Raw genomic sequence first — 20290 nt, 5'->3', positions numbered from 1 at the left:
CCATAAAGATGGATATGGAGCAACAACTCACTGTCTCTGCCAAAAGAAGAATTAGATACCATCACCTGGATCTGGCCATAGCCTAACTCAGAGCAAGCACCAGGAGCTGTGCCTTGAACAGTGGATGGAGACCTGGGGATCCCCTCACTTGTGGATGCTGTGTGGGTCAAAAGCTGAAGTGGGCTCAAGGTGGGGCTGGGCAAGCCCTTGGAGAGCTTGAGAGCCACTGCAGGCTACTGGCTCAACAAAGTAAACTGAGCTAAGGAACCCCCTGAGAGCCCTTAGGGCCCAGACTCCTTTTGGGTGAGTGCTATGTTTGGCTGGAGGGTGGCCCGGCTGAGAGCTTTGCCCCCTCCCTCAGCATGGGCGAGCACTGGACAGCTCCTGCAGGGGCTGAGCACTGCAGCCAAGACCTGCACAGCCCGGGGAACAGCCTGTGCCCTGGCCAGCTGCTGCTGCTGCTGATGTTTTCCTCCTTGTACCCCCGCAGAAGGGTGCAGGAGGTCTCTGGAAAGGAGACCTGGTCTCCTGCCCAGGCAGCTGCAAACACTGAGAAGGAGGATGTTGTCAAAAAGGGCTGTGTCCATACTTACACTCCCATGTTTTTCAGCACTGGAGAATAGAGTTTAAACAAGGTTTCCTGGGCCATTGTAGCTGAATGATTTCTACAGGAATAAGCAGTGTCTTAAACCTTTCCCCTCAAGCTCCCCCAGGAAACTGGTTGGGTTTTTCATGCAGGGCTGAGGGCAGGGTGAGGAAGGCCAAAGCTTCTGAACACAGCAGGGCATGGCCCAGAGAAGTGATGGGGATTCAGACCGTGCACATAACAGGAGAGACCACTTGGGCACCTCAACTCAAAGCTGCTGCTGGATGTGCTTCAGGAGTGGCTCTGTGGTGCAAAGAGAACCATGGCAGCATCTCCCTGGCTTGACCTGAGCTCCTGCCTCACCACAAAACTTGTACTGCCTGAGCTAATACAGGTTTTGATGTCAATGTCCTTAAATTGTTTGTCTCTGCAAAAGGCTTGTATTGATTTAGGTTAATTTGGTTACCCAAAAAAAAGGGTTGTGCTGATTGCTCTAAATGGATTAAATAGTGATTTTAGTTAAACTGATGTCAGGCTTGTGTGTAGACAGGGCCTGGAGCTTTGTAAGCTAATGACTTGGCAGTAATGCAATGGGTTTTTTGGACAGCAGAGACCAAGCTGTTGTTTTAAATACAAGACTATAAGAGTTACTATTCTAGAAAACTGTCCTCAAACGTGATAGTTTTCTACAAACTTGGGCTCCTTCTGAATCCTGGCTGATCTCTTTGCTAACTTTCATTTTCCTGATAATAATTTGACAAGTACCTTTATTCCAAATGGACTTTCCACTAAATCCAAGTGCAGAACATGGAAGATTTTAAATTTTTGGCAAAAGTTTCTAATTTCTGTTCACTTTCCCAGCCTACTAATTTTTCCATGGGGGAAAATGGAAATTTTGTCAATGTAAAAAGTTTGTCCTATTTTTTTAATAAAAAAATCATGTAGAAGAAAAATGCAAAGGAGCCTAGCTCCTACCAACAGCAGGGACCTTTCTTCACAAGACAGCCCTTAGTGGAGGACAGGTCCAGATGCAGCCACTGTTCAATTTCTTCACTCAGAAAAATACAAGGGTGAGATCATAATAAAACCATGGAAGGGTTTGGATTGGAAGGGACCTTAGCTCTTGGGCATTACATATTTTGTGTCCATATAACCTCAATGGGAAGAAATCACTCTGTCTGCATAAAGTGTTTCCTGCCTTCCTCTGAACACCCCAGCTGAGCTTCTGCCAAGTGAATCTGCCTTCACAGGTCTTTTCTCCACCAAACTGCAAATCCCATTTTGTTTCATCTGTTTCCTTTGTTGATTTTTTTTATCTTCAGGTTGGGACTGATACTAGAAAAGAACATGATTCCAGACAAATGAGCCACTGAGCTCTGATCTGTAAGGAAGTACTGTAAAGAGTTCTGAGATACTGAATAAGCCTTAGCTCGGGAAACACCAGTCCAACAGAGATAGGGTGTGATCCTTTCCTGTCTTAAGCAGGTATGTGGAAACAGAAAGTTGATGGTAAGAATGAGAGGAGACTTTGGGTCCCAAAGGACAGAGAGAGCAGCAGAAAGGAAAAGCTCAGGGTTACCAACTGGACAGCAGCTGGAGACCAAAAATCTGAATTACCTAGAGAAACGGGTACATTGAAACCCAGTGTGCACTAAGACATTTTTGGCAGATGTTTCTATACCACTAGTGCACTTTGGATCCTGGACTGTCTTCTGCATTCCTGGATTCTGAAAATTGGATCCCAGTAACCTGGAGCACAATAGAGATGAAGCTGTGTGAGAGGGACATGACACAAATCAGGAAAATCAGGGGCAAGAGCATTTATGGAGGAGCTGAGTTACCTAGAAGGGATAACAGATTTCTTTTCCAAGACATAGGCCAAAGAGACCAAGGGAATCAGCACTGTAAAAGTGAGTGGGTTGTGTGTGTCTCAACGGCAGAATCTTGCTGGGGTGGTGCTCAGGAAGGGGCAGGGAAGGGCCAAAGCACAGCCATGAGGCAGGCCCAAGCCATAAACGTGCAGAGTGCTTGTAGCCCTGTGGTAATGAGCGCTGTGGAAGCCATCCTCATCCTCAGTGACCACCTCACCAGAGCAATCTGCCAGGGGATGAATGTCCTTCGTACGTGGCTCTACAGCCCCACTTAGCAAGGCTCAGGGGATTAACATTGAGATATCTTATCCAAGTCTAGAGGCTTGGGGGTAGAGATATTTGTCAAATAAAAATTACAGATCATCCTCCTGCCCTGAACATGTGAAATGTAGGTGAATCAAACTGACCAAAACTTTGGCAGAGAGTGGATAGGGTAGCTAGACTGGGAACAAGACCATTTATGCCCTCCTCCCATTTGCCATCTGATGGTGTCTGAGAGCTCCAGAAGAAAGCTCCAAAGCTATTCCACAGCAGAAAAAGCTGCCTGTGAGGGATGGATACCCAGCCCTGGAATGAAGCCCTCCATGGGCAATGAGTTGTAAAATAAACTCTCAGATCAGAACAGCTGGCTTTGCTACAAAAGGCTACAAAGCTCACAATGAGTAAAAGAATATCCTACAGCATCCTTCTTCAGACTTCCCTGAGCCTCTTCCATGAAACAATTAGTGGATGCTCTTGTTTTGAACTCTGTGACTCACTCCTGTAATTCAGTTGTGGCCTGTGATCACTCAGTCACTTAATGCATTGCAGGGAAACAGGCAATTGTGAGAATTTCCTCTGTGCCTCCCTCGGCCTCTCAGTGCAGCTCTGGGCACACTGTACCACAGCCTGGATGTTTGCTTCCCAGATGTGCAGGTTCCCCCTCTGGAATGCTTCCTCACGGCACCAAGTGGTGATCAGGAGGATTTCTCAAAGTGAAAATGCATCTCACTGTGTTTTGCAGTACTTAATCCAGCTGCAAGGGTGGTCCTACTATCAATGGTCTAAATAGTAAAGTTGTGGCTTGGCTCTACCAGAGTTTTGTTTGTAGTTTGGTGTCTTCACAGCAGGTACACATGTGCACAATTGTAAAAACTCCTTTATAGATAATGGACTCTATCAAAGCAATTACACTGGCTAATGTCTCCCACATTCTTTTCTATTGACCATACTTAACTTTGCCATTCAGCAGTATATTTACTATTATGAACCAGCAAGTGACTTTTAATCACTGGATTTGTATAACATGCAGATTTGTGTAACTTTCCAAGTACATCATAAGTATGAAAGACATTTAACAATTAAGCAAAAAGTTTTTCCAGAGATTTCCAGTACCCACTGAATATATTTGAAGGCTTCTCTGTGCTTATGTTACCTTGGTCGTGCTGAGATAATTTGGGCAGCAGAGCAAGGGAAAAAGCACTGGATAATTTACCAACTATTTCATGTCTAAAAGAGAATTGAAAATAGAAAGCTGAAAAATTCCTCCCGCTGGTACCACACATCAGAGGCCTTGCCCTGTGTCTGCTGAACAGCTCTGTATCTTTGTCATGAGGAAAAGATAATTCTGTTTTCTGGATGCTGACTACCAAGTGCTAAATTTCTGCTGTTACCAGCAATGGCAGAAGGGGCCCTGAGAGAGTGATCCCGACAGAGCAAACTGCAGTGTCCTTCGTGCAGGGCTTCCTCCATGCCCTGGGGGTGGCTGAGCCAGGGACTCTGGTGGCCTTGGGCAGCTGCTGCTCCTCTGCCAAGGCACAGGGATGAGCTTCTCCATGGGATGCTCAGGCTTGTCAGTCATCTGCTTTTGACTTTCCTCTGCTTGATCTCTCAGACACTTTTAGCCCTGTGGTCTCTTTGTTATTTCCCTTTTGCAGTTGCTTTCCATCTTACAGCTCACATTTATTCCTTTCTATTTCTTCCCCTTTTTCTCTTTTGCCTTCCCTATTTCTCTTGCTTTTCCCTCTTGCTTTCTGCCAAACCATATGAACCACTTTCTCCTTTTCTGGTTATTTTTGCCAAGGGCTGAATCACAGGAGTTCTGTTTGTGTGGCCATTTGTATAGCCCAGAGTCATCTCCCACAGTTTGGGGTGCTAAACTGAGGAAGGTGACCTTCCTTGGTTCCCTCTGCAGTCAGCTGGAAAAGATGGGAGCCTCAGTCTCAGGTTTGAGGCTGTCAAAAGACCTTGCGAAGGCATGTCCTCCCATGAGCTGCCAGTAAGACAGACTAATATCCTAATTTACAGGCTTTGAATTGGGGTCCCAAATTTATTTAGTACAAATCCCGCTTTTGCAGAGTTTTGGCATGTGTCAGGTGGATGAGAAGCACAAATCAGGGGATCTTCCCTCTCACCAACATTGCACTCCCAGGTGCCAGAATCCTGCCCACAGCCTGGAAGTCAGGAGAAGTGGCATCTGCAGCACAGATGCCAGTGAGATAATGTCACAAGGCTGACAGAGCCTTGCAACAACCCTTTCCCACGCCAGAGTCCCACTTCTGCTGTATACAAAGTATTTGATCCAACTTCAAAAAGCCAAGCAAGCATTTTTGCTCCTGTTCCTTTTTTTTGGCTCTAAAATAAGTATTGTGTAAGGAATAAGGAAATAAAAGTGAAAGGGGAAACAAAACTTTCATTCTCACACAGCCATTTAAAAGCAGGCATCTTCACAGTTTCCATGACTTTCATTTCACCAGGAGAACGTTTCCCAGGGGCTAACTGCAAGATTTTAAATGGAGCCACATTTAGCCTTTTCCAAAGCAAGTCACACAGGAGCACCATGAACTGCAAATGCAGCCTTATCTCCATCCACGTATTTGTTCCCAAAGACATTTTTCCAGTTTTCTGTGATCAGTCCAAGGAAATACTGGTGACTTTATAACAACCCTCTGTTGTATTCTTTATAACACGCTCTGTTGTATTCTGAGGCTGCTGACGAGCTGTTATGTGGTAAGGATTGGTTTTCTCTGTAGAAGTCTCGTCCTATGATCTGCCTGTGAGATTTTGTCACCGGCTTCCCTAGGACTCCACCTCCAGGGCAATTGCAACTTGCTGACCCAAGAATGAAAAAAAAATTGTTGAAGTGGTTTTCTCCCTCCCCTTCCCTGTGCATCTCTGCCCTGCTTTCCCTTATGAATACTTGTGGGAACAGGAGGGATGCCTGCTTCCTTCATGAACATCCTTTGTCCCACGGCAGGCCCAGCAGGACACTCTTTCCCACATTTTACCCTTCTCTGCAGATCACTGGGGCAGGGAAAACTGGGTCTGCATCCGCTTATCCTTAGATCCAGATAGCTGTTTGGAGCATTCTTTATTAATTTTATTACTGACAAAATAAAATGAGGTAATGGACAATTCCTTGGCCTTGTGTCTGACCAAGGTGGCTTCTACAGCTCGCTCTCTGCCCCCTGAGTGCCACTGTGTGTGCAGCTGACCTGGTGCCTTTGATAATCAAATTTTCATTAGTCTGCTAAGCAAAATGCTGGCATTGAGCCACAGGCAAGTTGTAAAGCTGGCCAAATAATTGGAATAATAATTCACTCATATTGAATGTGGTCCACTTAAAGGTGGTGCTTATTTTCTGAATGAAAATTAATATCTTCTAAGGATTTGGTTTTGATTACTTCACTGCATGGTTTATTTCAGCCTTGTAATTTTGCCAGTGATACCTAAAGTGGGTTCATAAATAGAGCGGCAGAGCCTTGGCTGTGCTCCGAGATAGTGCTGTGCACTAATGTAAATTATAAATGTAGAGCTAGAAAATGTAACAAGCCCGGCTGGCAAACTTCCCTGTATTATCTCACAATAATTGTTTCCAGCCAGTAGAGATTTTTTGTATAGCAGAAAACAGGTTATTTATATTATATATTTAGCCTAAAACTGTAATAACATCCTCTGGCAAAAGTATTATCTGTTGGTGTCTGGAATGGAATCAGCTTTCCTCTTTCCAGGCATTAATAATTGAAAAATTTGTGTCACTTCATGGCATTTCCTGGATTGGAGAATAAAATGAAGATGACTTTTTAATTTGTACAGTTTACTTCTTAAAAAGAAAATCTATTTTTGACAGCCAGAATTTCCTAGAATTGTCACATGCGGTTTGTATCACCAACGAGAGAAATATTCTCTTTTACAAGACTGATCAGGCAGAGACAACAGTACCACCAGCAGGACTGGCTCCTGGCTTAGCAGTCAGGAAAATACCTGTGAACAGGCAAGGCGTGTGAAGGTCAGGGAAGAGAGAAGGTTTTTTTCCTGTTTCCTCAGAAATTCCTGGATGCCTGCTGTATCACTCATCTGCACATTCTCAGGCAAACCCTACAGAAGAGAGGATGTGGGCCTTCAATCCCCAGATGGCAATCCTGCTTTAGTACCCCTTGGATTTCTGGCATGCAAGGGAGCATGTTTTACCTATGAGAACTTTCAATGCTGTGAATTTCTGTTGAATGCATTATTTAAGCAATTCCTCACTTACAAGGTATGTTGGTAGGAAAATGGGAGAAAATGGCCTTCTCCTCAATGGGACCCACTCAGTCCACATATGAGAACAAATGTATATACAATGGCCATTCTAAGATGGCCATTAAAGAATTAAGGTTTATTTAAATGAATGCTACAGCCAAATAATGACAACTTCAAATCCAAATACACATGTGCTGTGAAAAAAACTCCTGCTATAACAATGACAGCTCAATAGAAAGTAATTCCGTATCCAGATGTAAAAAAAAAATTAATGCAGGAATATTTGTTTACTTAGTGGCTGTAGTGGAGTGTTTAAAGCCCAGTTTGTGACAAGCAGTAGACACTGAGCAGTGTGAGAAATAAATTTGAGGAAATTTGGGATACTGTTGATGAGAAAATATGTTTATTCTGCTTTTTAAAACACCACTGTTCCTGCTTTTGTTTCTCACAGTTTTGTTCTTAGTTGATCTACTGACATATAATTACAGCTGGCTCACACTATTATGAGTAAAATCCATTTTTAAAGCCTGCAGAACAGCAGTATGAATCCTCATCTTGTTTGCTAGTGATCAGGTATCTCTAGGGAAACTTAGTTCTTTTCTTTGACTAATTTAAATTTATGGGAAGTCATTCAGTCAAAAGAAACACTGAAAAGCTTAAATCTTTTGAATTGTATATCACTGCATTAAGACTCCAAACATTTTGAGTTATCCACAATACGTGATTATTAATCCCATAAATATTTTGAATTGAGTAATAATGAGCTACCAGTTTTACTCTTGTTTTGAAGCCTACCCTGACACCAATTGAGTCACTGTCTTTGGAACAGGATAAGAAAATTATGCCAGTAAAGCCAAAGAGCTGTTCTGTTACAGTTGTAGATGAATAATGGAACAGGTGATTCTGGAAAGTGAAACGTGTTCACCTGTAACAACGATCACAATAAAGTCTCATTTTTCTTCCAGATTAACAGGAGTTTGTTTTAAAAAGCTGATTAATTTTATTTATTTATTTAACAAAATCCTGGATTAGCCAAAATTTCTGTGAGTTCTATGGTTTAATAACTGAGTCTGGGATTTCTACCTTTCACATTAGACACCTTGATTTATTTTATTTCTCTATCTATTGGTAAGATTACCTTTATGCTAATCACATCACAAAGCATATTCTAGAGGTATTATAAGTACCCACAAAATTAACTAGAGCACAAATTTAGAACATGTTATTTTGGTTAGGGTCTGATGGTGTATCTAACCAAAGCACTGATTAAAGCCATGCAATAAAAGTTTTGCTTCAGTTCTGTGGGTGACTTAAAAATATATATATTTAAAAGTTTTTTTGCATATTAACCTAAAATACCCTGGCTTTCCCTGGATTTTGATGGAAAACAATCATTAGGTGATAAAATTCATCACTGAAAGTGAAATAAGTTCTTCTGGTTTTCGACTATTGGGTGCTCCACCTCACTGTGCTCTGCCATCCTGTGCTGTTCTGCACCAGCCACTCCTTCCCATCCTCCCAACTCACTGCAGCTGGCCCACTCCATGCTGCAGCCATCCTACAAAAGGTGCCATGCAAATGGTTCTTAAAGGGAAGGAGAGGGAATGAGAAGAATAGCTGGAAAAAAATCTGTATTAGAACATGAGCATGATGTTTTTTACTCTTCTGATCTATGATAGATGCCACAGTGCCACATGTGAGCATAGCTTAAAAAGATCAAGATGTCTTGATCCTAAAGAGATAAAAATAAATAAGTCTAACATGTCTGGGATTTCCTCATTTTCATGCCAGGCAAAACCTTTTTTTTTTTTTTTTTATTTGATTAGAATTTGCAAGTAGAGCTGGCTTCCCCTCAGCGGCATGTTTTGATGAATACGTTATTTACTACTGAAACAGAAAAGGTCTCTGGTGAAGCAGTGATGGGGCAGAGAAGGAAAAACAAAGATGAATGCAAGAAGAAGAAAGGCAGAGTTTGCAGCTGAGCTGTGAGACGAACCAGAGGTCGCAAGGGACAGAGTTACAGGAAATCTGCTCTTTAAGGCAGCAGGTGCAGAGGGGAGCTCTCATACACTGATGTCAATTGGAAGCGAAGGTACCACACAAAGCAGCTATGTGTGGATAATGAGAAGCTGAGAGGCCAAGACAAGCACTGGAAAACGGGTCAATTTGGAGCTTGCATGAGGGCCCAGGAAGGGCCTGAGAAGGAAAGAAGCAGCAGCACTGCCTTCAATACACGGGGGTTGGTTAAAATTTGGTGTGATTTCTGATGCAGCATGTAATGCTGTAGCTTCACAGTTGCTTTTAAGTGGAGAAAAGTTTTTAGTGGGGAAAAAAAAAGTTCCTAGTTCATTGTAGAGCAAAGGAAACTCTCCTGGCAGCACAAAGCAGGCAGTAGCATGGGGAAAGGAAAGGCAGACACAACTGGAGAAGTGGTGGAGGGAGCAGGCAGGACAATTTCTTTTGGTGGCAGTGCCTGTATGTGCCATTATAATGAAAAATGGAAACTCAGAAATAGCAAAATTCTCCAGCTCCCTTCTGACTAACCTAAACTAGAAGAAAGCATTATAGTATCCACTGTTAGGTATGCTTCTTGTGTCATTTCTTACACCATCCATCTTAATCTAAACACTTAGCTACTGCCCAGATTTTAACTACTTTTAATTACTTTTTCCTTTCTGGATAAAGGAACAGAATATTGTGTTTTGTGTATGCACTCACACATATTCACACATATTCCTGATTATTGTCTGACGTAATGAATTACAGTCTGCTGAATATTCTGTTGTGGTGGGACTTGTTTGCTAAATATACACACTGGTGTGAGTACACATGAGGTAAGGCAAGCTCACCTGAAGCAGGAGTGATGAGGTTTGGGACAAATTTTAACTCTCCCAGTAGATTCAGAACAAATGCAAAGAACTTACTAGCAGGGTTTTTTTCCCCAAGTACATCTCATGCCCTGCTTCCTTTAAATATTTGTTTCAAGACTATGTACCTTTTTGGTAGTTTTGTATTTGGTAGCTTGTATTGACTACTGTCTCTTGAACCCTTCCTGTTCACCATATAAGCATTTGAAACAAGTCTGCTGCTGATGCTGAGTTATTTGAGGTAGCATGAACAAGATCTGGCTTTAGAGAACTGTAGAAAGACCTCATGAGATTGAATAACTGGGAAATCAAACCACAGGTGAAATTCACTGTGTGTAGATTGAATTGGCACCTACCAGGAAAAAAAAAAAATCCTAGCCTCTCATATAAAATGAAAAGCTCTGAAATGATCACAGCCACTGAGAAGGAAACCATGGCGTAAGTTACATATCAGAAAACATCAGTTAAGTGTGTGGCTGGATTCAATCAAATGTTACAGACCATTTGCAAAGGAACACGGAACAGAGCAGGAAACATGAAGTTGCCACTGTAGGAATCCATAGCAAACCTGAACATTTACTTAGTCCCCTCATCCCAGAAAGCAGAACAGAAAAAAATTAGAGAGGGGCTGTGTATAAGGTCAGTCTGATTAGTTTAGCATTGCACAGTTTGGAAAAGGGACTACATTTTGTGTTAATACAGGAAATCATTAGAGGCACAGACACATTGGGAAAAATATGGTTTTTTCAAGCACAAAAATCCAGGACCTTCCAAAGGCAGGGAGCCATAGCCAGGCTCAGAGCACGAGCTGGTGCCTTATGCAGCAGGTGAGACCTGGGCAGCCCCTCACCCCTGGATGCTGTGTGGGCCAAAAGCTGAAGCAGGCTCAAGGTGGGGCTGGGCAAGCCCTTGGAGAATTTGAGAGCCACTGCAGGCTACTGGCTCAACAAACCATGCTGAGCTGAGGAACCCCTTGAGCACACATTGGTCAGAGGGTGGGTGGGACAGTCCAAAGGGGAAGTGTTGTGGGTGCTGCCTTGTTCCTGCTCCTGCTGAGACAACTGCCCTGGCTTTGGGCGGGAGGCAAGGCTGTGCTTGATGGGCCCTTTGTCTGCACCCATAGAGCTGCCCTTTCACAATCAAGTTCTTTCTGAATGATGGGAGCCAGCACTGACATCACTTGAATCAGATGCACTGCAGCAAGGCTGAAGGAAGAAGGAGAAGGATGTGTGGCTATTTTTGGCATGTGAGGCACAGCTGCTTGCTGTCTTCCCTCACAAGTCAGGAAGGGCACAGACTGGAACAGGAGGTCAAAACTCTCTTAGCATGTCCTGTATTTCTTAGTAAATGGACTGAAAAAACCAGAGAAAATCAGCAAGATGACAGTTGTTAGATAAACCTGGGCTTTTTTTAGAAACTTTTCTGAATGTTGTGAAAACTTTCTTGTGCACAGGATAGTGTATTTAACTTGCAATTCCATTTCCTGCATCTGAGAAGGAACATTCTTGAAGACTAGGATGGATGGAGACCATCTGGAAAACACTGATTTCATGTACATGATTAATATAGTGGATATGATGATTTATGAGTGAAGCAGGTACCACTTTAGCAAAGTTAATAAAAGCTGTAGTCAGTGAGCACTCATAAGCTTATATAAAGCTCAAAATTATGAATAACAATAGAGGTAAAACTCATTAGAGAAATATGAGGGATAGAAAAAGATGATGTATGTGATAACTAGGGAGAAGAAGATACACTGGGAATGGTGGAGGACTAAAATTACCTAAAACACAGAACAGGAAAGGGGATTTTAGCAGAAATTCATGTTGTTCCAATGATATATAAGTGCAAGAGGACAGACTCAGGAAAGTTACGGTGATCTTAGGAAAAGGATTTGAAATGATTTGCTGTATATTAAGGGTTAACTATGGCAAGCAGCTAATCTCCATGCAGCCATTTGCTGGCTCACTTCCCGCACCAATAGGATGGGAGGGAGAATCAGAAGGGTAAAAGTCAGAAAACATGGGCTGAGGCACAGACAGTTCAAAAGGTAAAGCGAAAGCCACACACACAAGCAAAGCAAAACAAACAAGGAACTTGTTCACCAGTTCCCATGGGCAGGCAGGCATTCAGTCATCCCCAGGAAAGCAGGGCTCCATCATGCATAACAGTGAATGTGGAAGAAAAATGCAATAAATTTGAACGTCCTCTCTTCCTCCTGCTTCCCCCAACCGTTACTGTTTGGCATGACATCATGTGGAGTTATGGTTTGGAATATCCCTTGGGTTGTTTAGGTCAGGCTGTCCCAGCTGTGTCCTTTCCCAGCTTCTTGCGTACCCCAGCCTGCTCACTGGCAGGGCAGTTGTAGAAGCAGTGTAAGCACTGCTGAGCTAAAACATCCCTGACTGTGGTCACAAACCCAAAACAGAGTCCTAAATAAGCTACCACGAAGAAAATTGCCTCTATACCAACAAAACCCCATACATATATATAAATGGTAGCACCTTTCAACAAAATGGAAAAGCTCTGTGACACAAAGATATGTGGAGTCATACAAAAGCAATAAAAATACATACACAGAATTCACAGTATCACAGAATATTCTGAGTTGGAAGGGACCCACAAGGACTATCAAGTCCAACTCCTGGACCTGCACAAGATTGAGAATCACACCATGTGCCCAAGAGTGTTTTCCAAATGCTTCTTGAACTCTGTCAGGCTGTGCTGTGACCACTTCCCTGGGGAGCCTGTTCCAGTGCCCAACCACCCTCTGGGATAAGAACCTTTTCCTCGTGTATAACATAAACCTTCCCTGACACAACTTAAGGCCATTCCCTCTGGTTCTGCCCCTGGTCACCACAGAGCAGAGATCAGCGCTTGCCCTTCCACTTCCCCTCAGGAGGAAGCTGTAACTGCACTGAGGTCTCCCCTTGGTCTCCTCCAGGCTGGACAGACCAAGTGACCTCAGCAGCTCCTCACACGGCTTCCTCCCAAGGCCCTTCACCATCTTCATTGCCCTCCTTTGGACATTCTCAAACAGTTCAATGTCTTTCTTATATTGTGGCACCCAAAACTGCCTCCAGCACTCGAGGTGAGGCTGCCCCAGCCCAGAGCAGAGCGGGACAGTCCCTCCCTTGCCCAGCTGGTGATGCTGTGCCTGATGCCCCCCAGGACAGGGTTGGTCCTCCTGGCTGCCAGGGCACTGCTGGCTCATGTTTAATTTGCCCCAAACAGGACCCCCAGATCCCTTTCCATGGAGCTGCTCTCCAGTCTCTCATTCCCCAGTCTGTCCATACATCCAGGGTTGCCCCATCCTAAGTGCAGAATCTGGCACTTTCCCTGATTGAACCTCATATGGTTGGTGATTGCCCAGCCCTCTGATTTGTCAAGGTCTCTCTGCAGGGCTTGCCAGCCTCCAAGGGAGTCAACAGCTCCTCCCAGCTTGGTATTTTTTGTGAACTTTCTTAGTATCCCTTTAAGTCCTGCTTCCAAGATGTTTATGGCTACTTGAAACCAATGAATACCATAATAACTGTACACACATCTTGCTAAATTCAGTGAGCATCTGACATGGAAAGCAGTGCCAGCGTACGGCTCACAGTTACACGATGGCTCTAAGACCAAGCAACGCCCAGTACGGCTAAACCTGAAAACAAATTGTTTTCCAGGGGTATATTTGTTATCTATGTTTGGGATGTGTGAGATGGAGGCCATATATCTGTACGTGCATGGTCGTGTCCTTCACCTGGGGTGAATAACCCCAGCACTGGTATGGGTTAGGGGCTGACCTGACTTCTCTTTGGAGAAGGACCTGAAGGCCCAGGTGGAGAGCAAGCTGTGTGTGAGCCATGCCCACACCCATGTGGACAAGAAGACTGATGGAATCCTGCGATCGATTAGGAAGAGCATTGCCAACAGGTCAAGGGAGGGTATCCTGCCCCTCCAATGAGCCCTGGTAAGGCACATCTGGAGTGCCGTGTTCAGTTCTGGGCTTCTCAGCTCAAGAGAGACATGGAGCTCCTGGAGCAGGCCAGTGGAGGGATACAGAGATGATTAAAAGACTGGAACATCTCCCCAGTGAGGAAAGGCTAAGGGAGCCAGGCCTGTTCAGCCTCAAGAGAGACAACTGAGAAGGGGACATTATCCATGCTTTTAAGTATCCTGAAGGGACGGTGCCAAGAGGATGAAGCCAGGCTCTTCTCGGTGGTGCTGAGCAATAGGACCTGAGGCAACAGGCAGAAACCAATGCACAGGAAATTCTACCTGCATATGAGGAAGAACTTCTTTACTCCGTGGCCAGGGGAACAGATTGTGCGAACACGTGGCGTCTCCCTCACTGGAGATACTCCAGAACCATCTGGACACAATCCTGTGCCATGAATGACCCTGCTTGAGGAGGGAGCTTGGACCGCTGTGGCCCCTTCCAATCTGACCGACTCTGTGATTCCTCGATCCCTTTCCCGCCTAACTTAGGGCAGCAGCCCTGAGGGAAGCGAGCCTACACAGCCCGACACCAGGGCGCGGGCGGAGCCCGGAGGGCCCGGCTTCCCTGGGGGTGCACCGCACCACCCTCCGGAGCCGGTCCCGCCCGCCGCCCGCTCCTTCCCCAGGGCGGTGGAGCTGCCTGGGACCCGCCCCCGGCGGGGAGTGGCCGGGCCGGGGCCGCTTTCCGCCCGCTGCGGTCGGGGCCGGGATGTGGCGGCCGCAGCCCCGGCCGGGCGGTACCGACAGGCGGCGCCGCGGCGGCGGGGACACGGCGGGCCCGGGTGAGCGGGGGCCGGGGCAGCGAGGGAGGAGGCGGGGGGGGTCCGGCCGAGAGCTCCGCAGGAGCCTCCTGAAGGCGCCGGGGTAGTGGGGCACCCCTCTCGGGTCTGCGGCTGGCAGCGCTGCTCCCCGCTGGAGGGACCGGGCGGCTCGGCTGGATATTGCCCTCGGGCTGGGAGCGGCGGCAGCTCTTGGGAGTCGCGTTGAGTGTGGGGCGAATGTAGTTGTGGGTTTTTTTTTTTTTGTTTGTTTTTTTTTTTGTTTGTTAAAAAACCTCCGAAACCCCATGGATCTTTCATTTCAAAGTCCGAAAGTTTTAGGATTTGTTTTAGCTTTCTATTTTATTTATTTATCTATTTATTTTTATTTATTTATAATTATTTTTAAATATTTGCTATTATATAAAGTATATTTTTGTTATTTATATTTTTGAGCCCCTGGTGATGCTGGCATTTATTTCGCAGTCAGTAATATTTCGCAGTCTAAGAAAGGGTCTTGCAACTTTGAGATAACTTCGCTATCGTTTTGTTAACTCAGAAAATAAGATGCTTTGGTTTCACTTCAGCCCGTGTGAGCGCAGTTTTATTGATATGTGGGTGTCAATGGTTTATTTGGTATCCTTTATTTGTTTACTTTTTTTAATAGCCAGCTGCAAAGAGGGAAGTAATGGTGCTCTTAGAAAAGTCACCTGCATTATGTATCCAGTCCAGTCTCAAGGAAGAAAAAGAAAGCTACCTTCTCAGTGGACACTCTGTGTGTATATGCTTTTATAAGTAAATGAATTTTATAAGACTGTGACTTCTAATGTGGATGAACTGCTCTCCTTTTCTCTCAGAGCAGCAGCATTCAGCTGGTCTGAGCTAGGGCTGCCCTCTGTATCAACAGTGGTGATGGCAAAAGGCTGCAGCTGAGATTCTGGGGAAAAACACCTTTCCCAGGAGAACTGGGAAACATGCATTCCTCACTAGGTATGTCTGCTCTCTTTTGGATTGTTTAGGATCGGTGGTTCTCCCAGCTCCATGAGTCCACCAAGGCTTTCTGCAAATGCTTCAGTTGTCCTTGCCAACAGTTTAATAGAAAACAGCTCATTCCTGTTTTGGTAATCCACATTAATTTTGTGTACAAGTGCTTGAGTAACTTCTTGCTATGCTTTTGAGTAGGAATTTAAGAGTTCTGCAGTGAAGTGCTTTTTATACTAATAAAAATAAAGGCTTTCACAAAATATGCTGCAGAAGGTATGTCAGCAAGTGCTGCTGCTAGTTCGAAGTAATGACTCTTTTCAAAGAAATGAGTGAAGTTCCCTGGCATGAATTATCTCTTGTTTTGTCCTTTCCCCTTGGTTCATTTACTTGCTAATTTGCTATTGGCCTTACAGTAACTCCTGAAAATGGGAAAAGTTCTATTTATTAAAACTTTCCTTGGTGTTTAAATACTGAAGTCCCTTTAATGATGTTGTAGCGTGTTCCGCTATCTCATTGCTGAAGTTGAAATTGTTGCGGTTCATTCTGGGAAAGGCATTGACAGTGGTTTTCCAGTTGAAGCTACAGTACATTTTTCATTATTTGTAGGGCTTCTAGGCCCTTATGAAACTGCAAAGTAGGTGTTTAAAATAAATATTTGATTTAAAAGAAAACAAAAGGCTGAGTTTAGAGATTTGTGGTTACTGAAAATATTTGGATTGTGGCAAATTGAAGGAATGTACAAGAACCACCAAATGCTTATGTGCAGTGTTTTATATACTTGAGATTAGGGCTGTACCTGATATGTCTTTTTTTATTCCCAGTGCTTGATACTATCAGAGCTATCAATTTTCTTTATAGCCGTCTTTGAGACTGGGCACTGAAAATGGCACGTTCTCATACGCGTCACTAATGATTACAGCGCAGCAGCACTCTAGAAAAACAGTCAGAGGCAAGTATTGTATTGCCACTGGCTTCCTCCCTCTTTAAATTTAGATAAATCATCATTTGTTCTCTTCAGTAAAGTGAAGTCAAAACTTTGGGCCTAAGCTGCTTCTGGTGGAATTGTAGTGGGTCCATGTAAGAAAAGAGGATTTTTTAGCACCAGCATAAATTAATTGTGATGAACAGGAGGACAGAAAGCACTGCAAACAATGTTTTGTACTGACAAAAGCAAAAACCCTAAAGGTTAATTCTGACTTTGTTCACAAATTAGGCACACTTGGTTAGGCTTTTTTTGCTTGCCGTGGCTTGGGCCTTTGACAGCTACTGAACCAGCTGACCTTTCAAGTGCGATTTGCTCGAGTGTGTGACGCCTCACGAGTGCTCCTTAGGAGTTATGATTTTTTCTTTTCCCATTTTAGCGTTGTGTTTCTTTGAGCGAGCCCCTCTTTCTAATTGAGCTCAGACAGGCTGTGACCTTTTCTGGCTTTGGCCATATTGCATATTAATGATTCCTGTGGAAAGGAGATTTCTTACCTCCTTTGGAGTATCGGCCTCCAAGGTGAACGGGAAGGGACCTGTGGAGTTGCCATAGTGATTTCCAAGTTCATCCTTAGCATCTTGTGTCTTTTTCTAGAAAGCAGCCCTTTCATGCTGCGTCACTTAGATTAGGATTGAACCCAGGGTATGTTGTAATACTATTCAATATTCTTGAAGGAAAACTGCTGCAAAACCCTTATGTATTCAGAATGAATGCGCCCTTTGTAAACCAGCAGTCACACGAGGAAAAACTTGGCCCTCTGGCACTGAACAAAGGCTGCTGTTCCTATTTTAAGCATGGTAGTATCCTTATTTGAAGGTGTCTCCTTAATTCTGTGTTATGTTAGCTAATACACCATGTAATTTTCTTTTTTCTTGTCCTTTAACATATAGGTGTGGATTCCATTAAGAGCTCACCTGAAAAATGCTTTCAGGGAGAAATATTTCTTTATCAAGCCTGCAAGCTAATGATGCTGTGGAAGCTAAGATCCACTATGGACGTACTTTGTTTGCTAAACATGAGTCTTCTCTATGGAAATTGAATTAGCTTTTGACATGGAGTTACTTCCCTATTTATTGATGCTGAGAATGTGAAGTGGCTTAATGAGTAATCTGAAGTCGGCAGGCAGAGGGGTGAGATCATGTGCTTGCCTCAAGTAGGGTTTCTTTGTTTGGTATGATTCCTTTGGGACTTGTAGAATTTGGATTCTGCCTCCCCTTTGTATGTACTGTAAAATGCTGCTCACTGTGTTTCAGGCCCTCCTTCATCTCACAGCCAAGCTTCCTTCCAGAACACCTATTATCTCTGTGTGATATATTTCTAATTGGGACCCAGCTGTCTAATGAGTATGATCAATGGCACTTGCTGATTTTTCTCACCCCCTCCTCCCTGCCTCTCTTGCTGCCTTACAAATAGGTGTCTTAGTAGTGTCACCCTGGTGTTGGGTAAATTGTCCTGTTACTCTGCTCTTTTTGCCCTCTGTCACTCTGTTTATTCAAAACACTGACAAGTGTAAAAAACCCCAAATAAATTAGATTTTACCTTGAATAGTAAATATTTACAACATAAACAGCTGTGTACTCAGAATAAGGGATGGAAAATGTTTTCTTAGTGCTGCTTTAGCTAGCTCCTTTAAAGTTGTGTGCCCTACCTGTGTTTATGGATTGAATGAAAGAGCAACCAAGCCAGAACTACAACTGAATAGAAATTTGTTAAACACACTGTATGTATACTTAGATTATAAAATCTCCTTGGGAAAGAGCTGTGTGGGAAAAGTGGCTCCTTGAAATTAAGAGCAGGATGGATGTGACGTATGTGACCTTTCTCTGTTCTCTGCAATGGCTGAAGAGTTGGTTGTTTGGAGGGATGTAATGTGCTCTTGTCGAAAGTTTTCCTTTGCTGCACTGAGAGGTCAGTGGGACAGGAAACCATTACAGAAGAAAATATCTTAGTAGGGAGACTTTGAGGCAACCTGTGGAGTGAAAAGTCAAGAGGTTGATAGTGAGTATTGTAAAACTAAATAAAATGAAAGGGTTAGTATCTGGGAGAGAGACAGGAACTGGGAGTTGAGACCATTAGATTTTCTGAATGGTTTTGAAAGTCTCCAGATCTGTGTAAGCTGAGGCATGTGGCATTGGTGTAGCTTTTCAAGACCTTGCTTGATGGTGAATAATAATAGTGATGGAATATTAGAATCAGATAATAGTGATGTTTTGAATGTGTCTGTAGATAACGAAGTTTGTTGATGGCTTCACTACTTTACTGATTAAGCTAAGGGTGAACACTACAATCCCTAGCTCAGCTCACCTACCTGACAGCAATTTGAGTTTAAATCACCAGCCTGATGATGGTGAAAATCATCAGACTGGTCTGAAAAATATGCTTTAAGCAATAAAGGAAACCATTTTTAATGTCTTTTTGTTTTATTTTTGGGCAGCCAACAACTCTCCAGAGAGCATGGGAGGGGAAGAATAGGTTTTTTTCATGATAGTAAACTGCTTTCTTGCTGTTTTAGTGGGATACTTAAAGTGTTTTGGTTTTGTTTTGGTGGTAAGCGTTCTTCCCGCTGACATACCAGCTTAGTCTTATGGGTTATCATTACTGCAGATATGCAGGCACTTGGAATGGTGCTGCGGGAGGCTACTTGCAAGGCCAAATACTTATAGCCACAGGCTTTTCCTTTATGTTATGGCTGTCTAATTCTTGTGGTTGGTTGTTCCCTTTCCTCCTCACGTAAATGTTCTACTTCAGGGAAACACCGCAAGGTTCAGAGAAGGAACGTCCCTGAGCCTGTTCAGGGTGGTAAATTGAGGTAGCCTCAGCTCCATAAAATATCTGACTTTTTGTTGCAAGAGCTAGGCTGATCATTTAAACTTAATTTCCCCCTGTTGTTAGAGAGCATGGCTTTGGGGACAAGAGCTTTCCATTCTCTGTTAGGATTTTGGACAAAGATAGTTACTGAGGAGGGAATGAGATTGAATTTCCTTGTGCTGGTCTAGGTTTCAGGTGCTTCCTGTTGCTAATGGCCCGTGGAGATCGCGTGATGGAGGGAAATGGGCAGCACAGCTGCTTGCTGGGGCTTGGCTTTTCCCATTTAATGAGCAGTGCATTAGCCCGTCGGCATTTGCACTAACAGCTCAGGCTGAGCTGTGGCTGGGTGGCGTTCCCAGCTCTGCTCCTGAAGAGCCATAGGCACACCAGTCTCAGGAGGGTGTGATACACAGCTGCTGAGTTTGGTGATATTTTACATTGCTGTAGTAAGATTTCCTTACTGTTAACATCTCTCTGGTTGCTGTGTCTCCAGTAGGAGCGATGTGGATAGGGTGGTGATATCTGTGCTTCAGCAGTGATGTGGGGTCTCAGGGGCATGAGGTGCTCTTGGACACCTTGGATGGTCCCAGGCTGTGCTGCCCTGCAGTGGGACAGCACTGTTTTAGCAGGTCTGAAACTTTGCTCGTGTCCTGCCAGAACCCTTGCTTAGGAGAGCAGGACATTTTAATCTGCTCAGGGCAGGGAAAACCTTGAGTAGACCCTCACTGAAATTGTGTAAGAAGGATCTGATTACTGTTGCCTGGGGTGCAGGACCAGAGCAGCTGATCCTCTGTGTGGTTTTGCTCCCAAAGTAGTTAATAATCAACAGGTATTGTGTTTCCTTTTCCCCTGGGGAGCCTGCACATGGTCATGGTGAGAGAGCTGCTGTAGTGTTCCCACGCTTGTGGTCTGCTGGGGGCTTGTACAGACTTGGCTGTGAGAGAAGAGCT

The 20290-nt window shown here is 44.1% G+C and overlaps 1 protein-coding gene across 1 annotated transcript in view; it reads left to right on the top strand.

Moving 5' to 3' along the window:
• Positions 1–14467: 14467 nt before the first annotated feature.
• DISC1 (DISC1 scaffold protein) overlaps positions 14468–20290 on the top strand; it is a 201008-nt gene continuing 195185 nt past the window's right edge. The window contains 1 exon segment of the mRNA XM_058835575.1: positions 14468–14590. Coding sequence (XP_058691558.1) covers positions 14518–14590 — 73 coding nt within the window. The 5' untranslated portion in view covers positions 14468–14517.

This window comes from Poecile atricapillus, chromosome 3 (genome assembly GCF_030490865.1).
Source record: "Poecile atricapillus isolate bPoeAtr1 chromosome 3, bPoeAtr1.hap1, whole genome shotgun sequence".
NCBI lineage: Eukaryota > Metazoa > Chordata > Aves > Passeriformes > Paridae > Poecile > Poecile atricapillus.
Note: the sequence above shows the minus strand (reverse complement) of the source record. Positions and strands in the feature narration are given on the sequence as shown.